Here is a 12,391-nt window from a genome sequence, read left to right as displayed (position 1 = left end):
CGTCCTCCACCTCCTCCACCTCCTCCACCTCCTCCACCTTCCCCGCCTTCTCCCGGAACGCGGGAGCGGCCGAAAGCGGCGCACGCCCCGACCGTCACGAGCGTCCTCCTGATTGGCCGCGCCACGCGACGTCATGGGGAGGGCCCGGGCGGCAGCTGGGAGCCAGAGCCCGCGCGTGCGCAGATCGAGCGCGCTGAGCGGAGGGGGGAGGTGGCCGGCCGCTTCTCCCGCGTCCGCCATTTTGTTGCTGTGGCTTTTGGGAACGGGCTGGGCAAAACCGCCCCGGAGGCGCGACACTCCTGGGAGTCCGGTGCTTCGTGTGGCGGCGGGATTCATTGCAGAGCCGTGGGGGGCACGGAGTCGGCGCGTTCCGGGCCAGGAGTGACTGGAAGCATCCCCGGTACGCCGGGAAGCCCGATAATCCCGGGGCGGCCTCCGCTGCGGCTCGGCTTCTCCCGCCCCGACCTCGGGCTGTGCCCTGCATTCCCAGGGCCGGCTTCCTCCGTGAGGCGGCCGCGGAGCAGGCGGGCGGCGGCGGAGGATGCTGCGGGCCCGGAGCCGAGAGGAAGGTGCTGTCTCGGCCCTCTAAGCGCGCCTCGAGGTGTGCCAAGAGGCCCTTCCTTGGCCGCAAAGCCGTCTGTCGGGCAAAGGCGTCCAGAACAGACGAGAGCAGCCGCCGCCCCGACTCGCCGCAGAGCTCCGGCCCGACACCATGTCCTCCGCCAGGTTCGACTCTTCAGACCGCTCCGCCTGGTACATGGGGCCGGTGTCTCGCCAGGAGGCGCAGACCCGGCTCCAGGGCCAGCGCCACGGTATGTTCCTAGTTCGCGATTCCTCCACCTGCCCCGGGGATTATGTGCTGTCCGTGTCGGAGAACTCGCGGGTCTCCCACTACATCATCAACTCGCTGCCCAACCGCCGTTTTAAGATCGGGGACCAGGAGTTTGACCACTTGCCGGCCCTGCTGGAGTTCTACAAGATCCACTACCTGGACACCACCACCCTAATCGAGCCCGCGCCCAGGTACGCGAGCGCCCGCGCTTCCCGGGCACACAGCCCACTCCGACCTCGGAGGAGGGTCGATGGCAGGGGCTGGTTCGCTTGGGATCGATCGAAGGGGGTGGGGGTGTGTGATTGACCCCGTTTCACCCCGTTCTGAACCAAATTATTTTCCAGAAGGCATTCTGAACGGAAGGCTAGTGTCAGGATCTGGGTCACTGGATGAGGGGATGCGTTTTAAACATGTTTATCGGCGGTTGCATAGTTAAAATGCCCGCTTTCTGCCTTTCGTCACGTTATCTATTGGGTTATCCTACTAAAGAAGAGTTTTTGTTGTTTTTAAACGTTTTTTGGACCACAGACTTCGTTGAGAATCTTAAGGTAGCCATGGCATTTCCCCCTCCCTAAAAATGCACGTACACACAACTTTACACACCATTCAAGGTTCTTGGGCTCCCTGCTCCAGTTTAAGAACTCTTGGACTGCAGCCTTTGGAACGAACAGTCGACAAATGAAAGTGCGCGTTTAGAAACAAAACCTTGAACAGTGAAATATCAGAACCATATATTGATATCTTGGTGCCAAGTTTGAGTTACACCAGACACCTTTTGTTTTATAATTACAGAAATTTTAGAAGAGGGTGCACTGGCTTCAGCGAGGACATATTTTTTAGTTTTTATTGTATAGTTTACCCCCAGGCTCGACCATTAATAGGCCAGAAATCCACTTGATTAAATTCTAAGGAGGAATAAAGCTAGAATGTTAATTACTAAGGGAAATTTTTGAGCGACACTTTAATTCTATTCTAGCTTAATTTTAGAGGTACGTTTTGTACATCTGTAAGACTAATGATTTAGTAAAGCATCCAGCATCCTCTTTTCCAAGTAATATGCATTATTTTATTTGATTATTTGCCTTAATTTGTTTTCAGTGTTTTATCACGTGTCTTTTTTTAAATTATACCAAATTTGAACTGAAGAAATTGCCTGGAATTTTTTTAAGTGAAGGGTATTTTACTGCCCATTTTGCTTCTTGAACTGCTGTTTTAAAAGGATAGGGTGCTAATTTTTGGAATGAGATGTTTCTGATTTTGTAAAATTGCTGAGAAGATGTTCCTCTGAGCTTTAACCATTAAAGGCTATAATAATTAAGGAGCACCCACTGGATGCGTAAGTGTTGCTTCCGTGGAATGAGAGAGAAGAAACAAAGCCATGACAGTATAATGACTGTAAGATTAACTGCTGAACTAAATGGACTTTAAAAACTGGGAGAAAGTGGTTATAAATCAAATAGTGTATAACAAAGACCTAGGCACCAAGAATCTGATTGGTGAAATCTCCAGGTCCCCAAAGATGCTGGTAATTGAAGTCAACTTTCAGCTCAGTATATTCTGATACAAGGGGTTGGAGAAAATATTAGAACCAACTGTAATGAGATTTTTAATATGTTTAAGTGAATTACTTCTCCGACTCGTGGAGGTGAATTAGTATCATTAATTTCAGGCATTTGTTAAGCCATGCTGTGTGCAAGGCATTGTGCTTGCTTTGAGGCGACAGGTATTTTAATACAGTGGTTTCAGAAAGGGTGAGTAAATGGTCTGATCTCCTTCTAGAGAAAAAAGGAATATGCTGCAGTGGCTTCCCATCACCAACAAAAACAACTCCACATTTTTCATACATATGTCTTTCCAGATACCAAATATAACTTTCTGTTTTGGATGCCTGTCCTGCCCCCACTCCCCACCTTGTTCTTTCTTTAGTGCAGTCCCACTAGGCAACTCATTTAATCCCTGGTAGCCATCCCTGCGTACCTTCTCACACCTTTGTACCTTTGCTCCAGCTGTTGGCTGGGCTGCTGGCTCTTGGTTGATGCTTAGCCCCACCCCGCTCCTCACCTATCGAAATCTTAACTGCTGTTCCGCCCTTCATAGGGCCTTTCCCTGACCCTCCCACTTACAGCTGTAATTGTTTCTCCTTTTCACTCTCTGCCCCAGGCGTGTTGCTGTAATTTAGGTTTTTATTTTCTGCTGGTATCTCTGAGGGCGATCACAATTCTGATTGACTTAGATCCAGACTGGATTTACTTTCTTAATCTTTGGATTTTCTCCCCCAAGCCTGAAATTCGAAGATTGGTTTGATATGTTTTCAGCCTTCGTAGAAAACTAGAGGTACCCTAAAACCTTGGCCAAATGCAAGTCAGTTTAATGCCTCTTCACACCCCAGACAAGATACATTAAGTGGTTTAGGCATCAAAACTGAGTTCTTAAGGCCAGTTTTGTAGCCTTTACCTAGAAGTTCATTTTTAAAATTTTTGCTTAGTGAAAAATTACAACCGAATGACTTCCTCACAATTTAAGGACTGGTGCTTGTTTTCTAGTCTGATCTTTTTTATTGGAATGTTCCTAAACATTTGGTTTTGTATTTTTTTCTTAAAGAATTTCTTTATTTGAGAGAGAGCATGAGCTGGGGGAGAAGCAAATGGAGAGGGAGAGGCAGACTCCCCACTGAGCAGGGAGCCCACTGTAGGGCTCTATCCCCAGACCCTGGGATCATGACCCAAGCCAAAGTCAGACACATAACCGACTGAATCACGCCGGCACCCCTAGTTTTATATTTTTATTCAAATATTTACAAGAGTTCTATACCAGTGATAGTGACTGAGAACAATGGGTGGCAGATGTACTTTCTCCATGATAGAACTTCTATTTTATTGAAAGAGACAAACTAAAAAGTGGGGAAATAAATAAACTACCAGGTTAATAAATGCTGTGAAGGAAGTGAGGCTGAGCAGAGAGAATATAATGGGAGGGACCTAACTGACGTCGTGGTCAGGGAAAGCAGGAAGCCACCTAAGGGTAGAGAAGAGACAAGCCTTGGGAAGGCCTGGGCTAAGAAGAGGGGAAGACCCTCCAGTCATAAGGAAGAGTTTACACAAAGTCCTGAAGTCAGATAGCGATTGGGTTGGGAGTGTGGTACTTAAGTAAAGGGTTCTGTAAGAAGAGTTAGGGGATGTAATGGTCAAGATAAGAAAGTTGGATTTTATTTAAAGTGCAGTGGGTGCCATGGAAGAAGTTTGAACCACAGGAGTGATCTGGAGTTGTCGCTGTTACCTGGGTGCAAAATGATGGTGGCTGATGACATATAGGTCACAGCTCATACAGACTGATGTAGGTAGAGCTGTAACTTGAGGTGCCTGTTTTGGAGTTAAGACTGATGTTGCTGATGGGAGGGGGGATGGTGAGGGAAGAGAAAGGAAGAAACAAAGATGACTTGGTACATTTGTAACTTTGTGTCCTCTCAGTTTATCTTATCAATTGCTTTTTGTATTTGTCTGTGGTGTTCCTGTGGTGAGTTTTAAATTTAACCCCCAAAAAGTGTCATATCATGTCAGATGGCTTTTGTTGATTTTGAGTGACCCTAAAGGATTCTCTTTCAACATGTGGGTGTAATTTTTTTTTAAAGATTTTATTTTTATTGATGAGAGGGTTGGGGGGCTAGTGCCAGGGAGGAGCAGAGGGAGAGGGACAAGCCGACTCCGTGGGGAGCCCAATGAGGGGCTTGATCTCAGGACCCTGAGATCATGACCTGAGTCTAAACCAAGAGTCGGACACTTAACTGACTGAGCCACCCAGGTGCCCCAGACATAGGTATAATTTTTATATTATAGTTGATCTGATAAACAAAACCTGTGGTGGTTTTCACCTCTAATTTATTTGATTATAAATATGTTTAAGATTCTGTTCATTAAGTTATAGTTAATATTCAGGTAAGTGCTAGTGTTTTTTTTATTTAATGGAGGTGATTTCCAGTTTAATGACAGAGTGTTTCAGAAGGTTCCTAAATGGATTGTTTAGATATGAAATCCATTTTCCTGTGGTTTAGAAACTGTGTTTTGCATGGCTTGCTTTGCTTATAAAATTCTCTAGTTTTAGCTTATACAGCTATAGGAAGGCTAGGAGGAAAAGCTGAGAAGTTTTTTAACTAAGGCAAGTGGACCCATAGAGAAAATCTTTGATTTTGTCAACAGACATTGCGCATCTCATGTACCTAGTAACACGGAACTAACATTGAATCAACAATCCCTGTCCTATTCTTTCTTTCTTTCTTTCTTTCTTTTTTTTTTTTTTTTAAGATTTTATTTATTTATTTGACAGAGAGAGGCAGCCAGAGAGAGAACACAAGCAGGGAGAGTGAGAGAAGGAGAAGCAGGCCTCCCGCTAAGCAGGGAGCCCAATGTGGGGCTCTATCCCAGAACACTGGAAGGCAGACGCCCAACGACTGAGCCACCCAGGCGCCCCTCCCTGTCATATTCTGGAGAAGGTTACTGGTGCTGAAATGGTTTTGTTTTGTTTTGTTTTTAAGATTTTATTTATTTATTTATTTATTTATTTTTAAAAGATTTTATTTATTTATTTGACAGAGATAGAGACAGCCAGCGAGAGAGGGAACACAAGCAGGGGGAGTGGGAGAGGAAGAAGCAGGCTCATAGCGGAGGAGCCTGATGTGGGGCTCGATCCCATAACACCGGGATTACGCCCTGAGCCGAAGGCAGATGCTTAACCGCTGTGCCACCCAGGCGCCCCTAAGATTTTATTTATTAATTTGTCAGAGAGAAAGAGAGCACAAGCAGGGGGAGAAGCAGGCTCCCCAGTGAGCAAGGAACCCAATGCGGATCTTAATCCCAGCACCCTGGGACCATGACCTGAGCTGAAGGTAGACGCTTAACTGAGCCATCCAGGCATCCCTGATGCTGAGATTTTTTAAAAGGCCATCTCCATGCTGTCTACTATGGTAGAGTAGTTGAAAAAGGATGCCCAGATTAACCTGAGTGCCCAGAGGAGGGCCCTCCCACCTGTGATGCAGAAGCCAAGCCCTGCATGGACCAGAGGATGCCGCAGGCCACACGGTCACACCTCCTCCCACAACCCCTGTTCTGAATATTTGAGGGAACTCAAATCTGGACTCTTAGGATTAGGAGTGGGGGAGGATTACTAGTAATTTTGATTAGCGTAGAATTTGGTACTGTGCATAAACCTTTGATTTTCCTCTTACCAGTAGTTTGAATCCTCTAAATTTGATTCAGATGAGGTACAAGAGCATGGTCATCATGCTCGGAGTGGAAGCTTGCCCAGTTAAGAGTTATGTTCCCATGGCATGTAAAGTGCTGGTAGCCATTTGATTTGTGACTTTTCTCTTATTTAAGGCTCAAGTACAGAGATTTTTTTTTTTTTTTTTAACCTTAGAAAGAATTTTTCTTTTGACCTCAAGAGTTGGACTAGATTATTTCTAAGGTTTCCTTCAGGCTAAAATATTTCAGTTGTTCCTGATACGTAAAAGGGGACAGTGCTTATTAGTGGGAGTTCAGATTATTTTAGAGTCTGAGCTAAGATCATACCAAGTAAGGTGGGGCCACTAGGCATGTGGCAACTAGTCTGGAATGATGACTGTCAAGCATGAATGGTACAGTGGTGAAGTGAAGAGGCTTGGACAGCAAACCAAATGGCATACAGGATTTCTTTGTCTGTATAACAGAATTAAACAGATATAGGGAATTGGAGTGCTGAAGTTTTTGTGTTTTCAGAAGGAGAAAAAAAAAAGAAACAGAAATGGGAAATGCTTCCCTTTGTCTTTGGCATTTTATTTTTATTAGCAGGAATTGCATGTATTGCGCCTACTCTACACCAAAGCCCAATACTAGTGTCAAGGCATATAATGGAAATAAATCATGGTTTTAGCCCTTGAGAAGGTTAGTATATTGAATAAGTTAAAATAGAATACCTTGGGAGCTTAAAAGCAAGAATGATCAACTGAGGGGTCAGGGAAGGCTTGAAAAAAGAAATGAGAAGGGGAGAAAAGGTGGTGGCAGTGCCTGCTGGGAAAGGTACAAAGTTGTAATTAATGTGAGTGATGGGAAGTGAGGTAGGAAGGAAGAGTAATGCTAAATTGTGAAGGGCCTCCTGTGCTTTGTGAATGAGTTTAACAGTGGGAGCTGTCTAAGTTTTTGAGAAGAGAATTGCCATGGCCAGTTTTACTTTTTAGAAACTGTTCTGGTGTGGGACTGGGTAGGGAGAGAGTCCAGGGTGTAGGAGTAATTAAGGGCTGTTAACCGGAGAAGGAATTCGGAGAAGCCGAACTAAGATCACATGCTTTGGGACTATAAAGTAGAAACTTAACAGTTTTCACTGGGCAATTGCATCTAGATGGTGAAGAAAGAGGTATGACTTCAGGGATGATTGAGTGGTATCTCTAATTGAAAGAAGAGAAGAGAACTGATCAGGGTGAGGGGGGATGATTGTTTTCAATAGGGAGACTCTTTGAGATGCTTGCTGGAAGCCAAGTTTAGCAATCTGATGAGTTTGTTATTGAGAAGAGAGTTGGGGGCTAAATAGTGTAGATTTGGGAGTCTAACCTTAGATGGAATACACAGAATGAGCATAATAGCCGTGGAATGGGGTGGAGAGGTAGCCACAGGCATAGAAAGAGAGCTGTTAAGTGATGTTGTGAATATCTAGGGATGGAAAGGTAGGGTCCTCAGTATTCAGTGCCGTTTCACTAGAGAGGTTTTTAACCAGTCTTCTTAGAATTGATTCTCTTACCAGGGCGCCTGGGTGACTTTTAGTCGGTTGAGCATCAGACTCTTGGTTTCAGCTCAGAAGAGGTGGGGGAGTGTCCAGTTCCTGCTGAGGGGGGGAGTGGGGGTCGGGTCTGCTTGAGGATTCTCTACCTTTACCCTCCCCCCACTCTTGAGTACTCCCTTTCTCAAATAAATAAGTCTTTATTTATTTAAGATTTATTTATTTGAAAGAGAGACACAGCAGGGAGAGGGAGACAAGCAGACTCTCTGGTGAGCAGGGAGCCTGATGCAGGGCTCAATCCCAGGACTGGGAGATCCTGTCCTGAGCTGAAATCAAGAGGCGGGCGCTTAGGGGCGCCTGGGTGGCTCAGTCGTTAAGCGTCTGCCTTTGGCTCAGGGCGTGAACCCGGCATTCTGAGATCGAGCTCCGCATCAGGCTCCTCCGCTATGAGCCTGCTTCTTCCTCTCCCATTCCCCCTGCTTGTGTTCGCTCTCTCGCTGGCTGTCTCTCTCTCTATCTCAAATAAATAAATAAAATCTTAAAAAAAGAAAGAAAAAAAGTCGGGCACTTAACTGAGCTACCCAGGCATCCCAGTAAATAAGTCTTTAAAAAGAATTGATTCTCTTATCTGTTTTGTTTTGTTTTCCCTAGTTTTTACTGTGAAATATTTTAATACATACAAGAGAGTATATGTATATCATGGATATAATAAGAAAAATCATCGGGGCGCCTGGGTGGCACAGCGGTTGGGCGTCTGCCTTCGGCTCAGGGCGTGATCCCAGCATTGTGGGATCGAGTCCCACATCAGGCTCCTCCGCTATGAGCCTGCTTCTTCCTCTCCCACTCCCCCTGCTTGTGTTCCCTCTCTCGCTGGCTGTCTCTATCTCTGTCAAATAAATAAATAAAATCTTTTAAAAAAAAAATAAGAAAAATCATCAATACCCATGTGACCCCTTTAAAAAACCAGATTACCAGTACCTTTGAAATTCTCCTCTCAGAAGTTGTAGTCCTTCTTTTGCATGAAGGAAATTTTAAGCTTAGAAGATACTAATGCTCAGTTTGAAGAAAATGTTTTATCTGTGCTTTATTACATGAAGCTTAGAATCGTTTTTACCTTAAGGAGAGGGGGTTCATTGACATTAGGTAGGAAAGGCCAATTTCCAGTTAGTCATCCAGGGCCTTCCTGCTCAGTATGTTGTGTACCATAGACACAAGACAGGGAGAAGCATGGGTCTTAGAGTATTTGAAAGGGCTTGGAAAACTCTTTGAATGTAAAATTAATTTTATTTTTTTAGAGATTTTATTTATTAGAGAGAGAGAGCATGAGCGGGGTGAGGGCCAGAGGAAGAAGCAGACTCCTCGCTGAGCAGGGACCCCAACATGGGGCTCGATCCCGGGACTCCGGGATCATGACCTGAGCTGAAGGCAGGTGCTTAACCAACTGAGCCACCCAGGCGCCCCTCTTTGTAAAATTTAAAGAGGAGATTACAGGTGCTCTTTTACAGTAAGGAACAAATCGAAATGAGAAACAATGAATTGTTCCAATTTTATGTTACATATTACTTTGGGCTGTGGGACCTAATGGAAAGGGCAAGATAATCTGCCCTGGCATCATCATGGTTTCATGCCTGCAGTGGAACTAATGTGTAATTTGCAGTGAATTTTGATGAATACATGAGTTTGAGGATATGGGGTGGAAGACTTTGAATTTATGTCAGGGATGTGGCTGGGAGATTGATTTGATTTGAAATTTAGGGATATCTGTGCATGTACTAAATCGGGAAATGAGCCCCACGGTCACTATAGCAATATAATCGTGTAGAAAGTATAAGCTGTCCTCCATCTTTGTCAGATTTGCATACATTCCCCTCACCAGGGAGTTACTGAAAGTTGAAAAGCACCCTCTGCTCTTTCAACCCAGTAATCTAGACAATGAATCAGCAAACTTTCAATAAGGGGGCAGATGGTAAATATTTTAAGCTTTACAAGCCATATAGTCTCTCACAGTTTCTCAGCTATGCCCTTACAGCACAAAAGCAGTCACAGACAATACTTAAATGAGTGAATTTGGCTCTGTTGTAATAAAACTTCATTTACAAAACTGTACAGTAGGCTGAATGGCCCACAGGCCATAGTTTGCAGACTTCTAGGCCATACTCAGTTTTGGTAGTGTACTGAAGCTAAGAATGGTTCTTAATTTTCGAAAGGTTGTATTTTTAAAAAAGAAGGATATACAACATAGTCCGTATGTATAGTCCGCAAAACCTCAAACATGTACCAACTTTTTAGGGAAGTTTGTCAACCTTGAGGGCCTTGCCCGCAGAGCTCCTATTCAGTGCTTATAGGAATGACCAGTGTGCCCCGTGAGGTGTGGGGAGGCTGGGGAAAGGAACATTTGAACCTTCAGGCCTCTATAGTCTTTTTCTGATTTAGAACCAAATTATGTAAGCCTGTCTTCATCAAGATCTTTCAATTCCAAAGGGGGCTAGTCTTCAGCTTCTAGTGCATTGCCTCCTTGCCTGTTCTGCCCCTTAACAGAACTCACTCCTTTGAGTGCTCCTTGACCCTGTCAACTTCTGTCATGGCACATTAATTACTCATTGTGCTGTGATTTTGTCTTCCAGTCTCTATGCTAAATTGGCGGTCTTTTAAGAGCAAGAACCTGGTTTTATTTCATTGTCTGTCTCCCAAGTTCTTAGTACGTAGTAAATCTACCTGGGTAGATGAATTTCATTAATGTTAATCCCCACTGAAACTGTACTAGTATCCTCATAATTTATGTTGTAGAACTAACTGCTGTTAACTTTTCAAGTATACAGAAAATGAAATACCCTTGGATGGGGTCTGAGATGGAACTGATTGTGCTTTTAGTAAAGTATCTGAGATTTTTGTAGTACCACTCAAACTTTTCACAGATTGTCTGTGGCCCTTGAAATAGGGGCAGGGTGTACCTTAAAGAGGGTAGGGGTGGGGAACTAACTGGATGCTCAGTAACAACCAGGAACTATTGTGCGTGTTTCACACATAATTTGACGTTGATTCCCATGAACCCGAAAGACGTGGGGTTTATTCCTGAGGCTGACTAGCTTAGAGGTTATGAGTGAGTACTCCCAAACCAGACTGCCTGAGTACAAATCTGTGTTGGCATTGGCTTCCTCGTCTGTAAGATGGGGATAATCACAGGATTGCTGAGAGGATGAAATAAGTTAAAGTCTGTATAGACTGCGAACAGTGCCTGACATAGGTAGCGTCAACTCATTACTGTTGCTGCTCCTACTCCTGCTCTGTCTCTTTTAAATGTATTGATATTAAGCATTTTGCCGCTCGGTATCACATTGTTGTTAATAAGCAATAAGATCTTAGAGGGGTTTCTTTTCTTAAAGATTTTATTTATTTGACACAGAGCACAAGTGAGGGGAGCAGCAGAGGGAGAGGGAAGAAGCAGACCCCCTGAGATCTTAGAGGTTTTAAATCAAGCTCCTAACCACCGCAGCATAATACACAGACTGCTGTTAATTCAGTGGTCAGTATATTATATTAAATTAGTCATTTGCATTTAAAAGCTGTAAGTTTTTCCAAATTATGAAGACTGCCTTTTGGAAAGTAGTGTGGCAGTGTGTACTAAGGGCCATGAAAATGTCCCTGTTCTTTAATCTGGAAGTCTGGGCTTTACAAAAAATCTAATATTGAGGTGGTTCAGTTGGTTGGGCATCAGACTCTTGGTTTCGGCTCCAGCTGTGATCTCAGGATCATGAGATTGAGCCCCAGGTTGGGCTCCATGCTGGGTGTGGAGCCTGCTTAAGATTCTCTCCCTCTGTCTCCCCCTCCCTCCCTAAAAAAAATCGAATATCAAGAAACTATGTTCAAAAGACTTTGTGATGTTGATGATCAAATAGGGAGAGAGAAAAACTCAATATCCAGAAACACAGGGATGCTTAATTGCTGCAGGCTTACAGAATGAAATGTTATCCTGACATAAAAGTAAATGGTCATGTAGACCAGTGATATGGGGAAACACCTGTTGTGTGATATTAGGCAGAAAAACTACCAGGGGGGCGCGTGGGTGGCTCGATCGTTAAGCGTCTGCCTTCATCTCAGGTCATGATCCCAGAGTCCTGGGATCGAGCCCCCACATCGGGCTCCTGCTTAGCGGGAAGCCCGCTTCTCCCTCTCCCACTCCCCCTGCTTATGTTCCCTCTCTCGCTGTGTCTCTCTGTCAAATAAAATCTTTAAAAAAGAAAAAAGAAAAACTGCCATGGGCATACACAAGACTCTTTTAAGAAAGCCATAAAATTTGAGTGCGTGCGTGGCTCAGTCCTTAAGCGTCCAGCTCTTGGTTTCAACTCAGGTCCTGATCTCATGGGTCATGAGATCCAGCCTGGCATTGGGCCCCATGCTCAGCGGGAGTCTGCTTGGAAATTCTCTCTCTCTGCCCCTCTTCTCTCTTGTGTGCTCTCTCTCTCTCTCAGATAAATAAATAAATCTTAAAAAAAAAAAAAAAAAGCCATAAACTTGGCCAGTGGGAGGAGTGAAAAAGTAGCTATGATGGGGCAGGAGCTGTGGGATTTTTTTTTTCTCTTTTGTTTTTTTTTGGGGGGGTTTTTTTTTTTTTTTTAAGATTTTATTTATTTATTCGACAGAGACAGAGACAGCCAGCGAGAGAGGGAACACAAGCAGGGAAAGTGGGAGAGGAAGAAGCAGGCTCATAGCGGAAGAGCCTGATGTGGGGCTCGATCCCATAACGCCAGGATCACGCCCTGAGCCGAAGGCAGACGCTTAACCGCTGTGTCACCCAGGCGCCCCTGTTTTTGTTTTTTA

The 12,391-nt window shown here is 44.6% G+C and overlaps 1 protein-coding gene across 1 annotated transcript in view; it reads left to right on the top strand.

Annotated features, from left to right (window-relative positions):
* Positions 1-187: 187 nt before the first annotated feature.
* The window catches only part of CRKL (CRK like proto-oncogene, adaptor protein), a 40,376-nt gene continuing 28,172 nt past the window's right edge, over positions 188-12,391 (top strand). The window contains exon 1 of the mRNA XM_045802544.2: positions 188-1,023. Coding sequence (XP_045658500.1) covers positions 713-1,023 — 311 coding nt within the window. The 5' untranslated portion in view covers positions 188-712. The remainder of the gene's footprint in view (positions 1,024-12,391) is intronic.

This window comes from Ursus americanus, chromosome 30 (assembly GCF_024610735.1).
Source record: "Ursus americanus isolate L20-20 chromosome 30, mUrsAme1.1.p, whole genome shotgun sequence".
NCBI lineage: Eukaryota > Metazoa > Chordata > Mammalia > Carnivora > Ursidae > Ursus > Ursus americanus.
The sequence above is the reverse complement of the archived record's forward strand: the minus strand, read 5'-3'. Positions and strand labels throughout refer to the sequence as shown.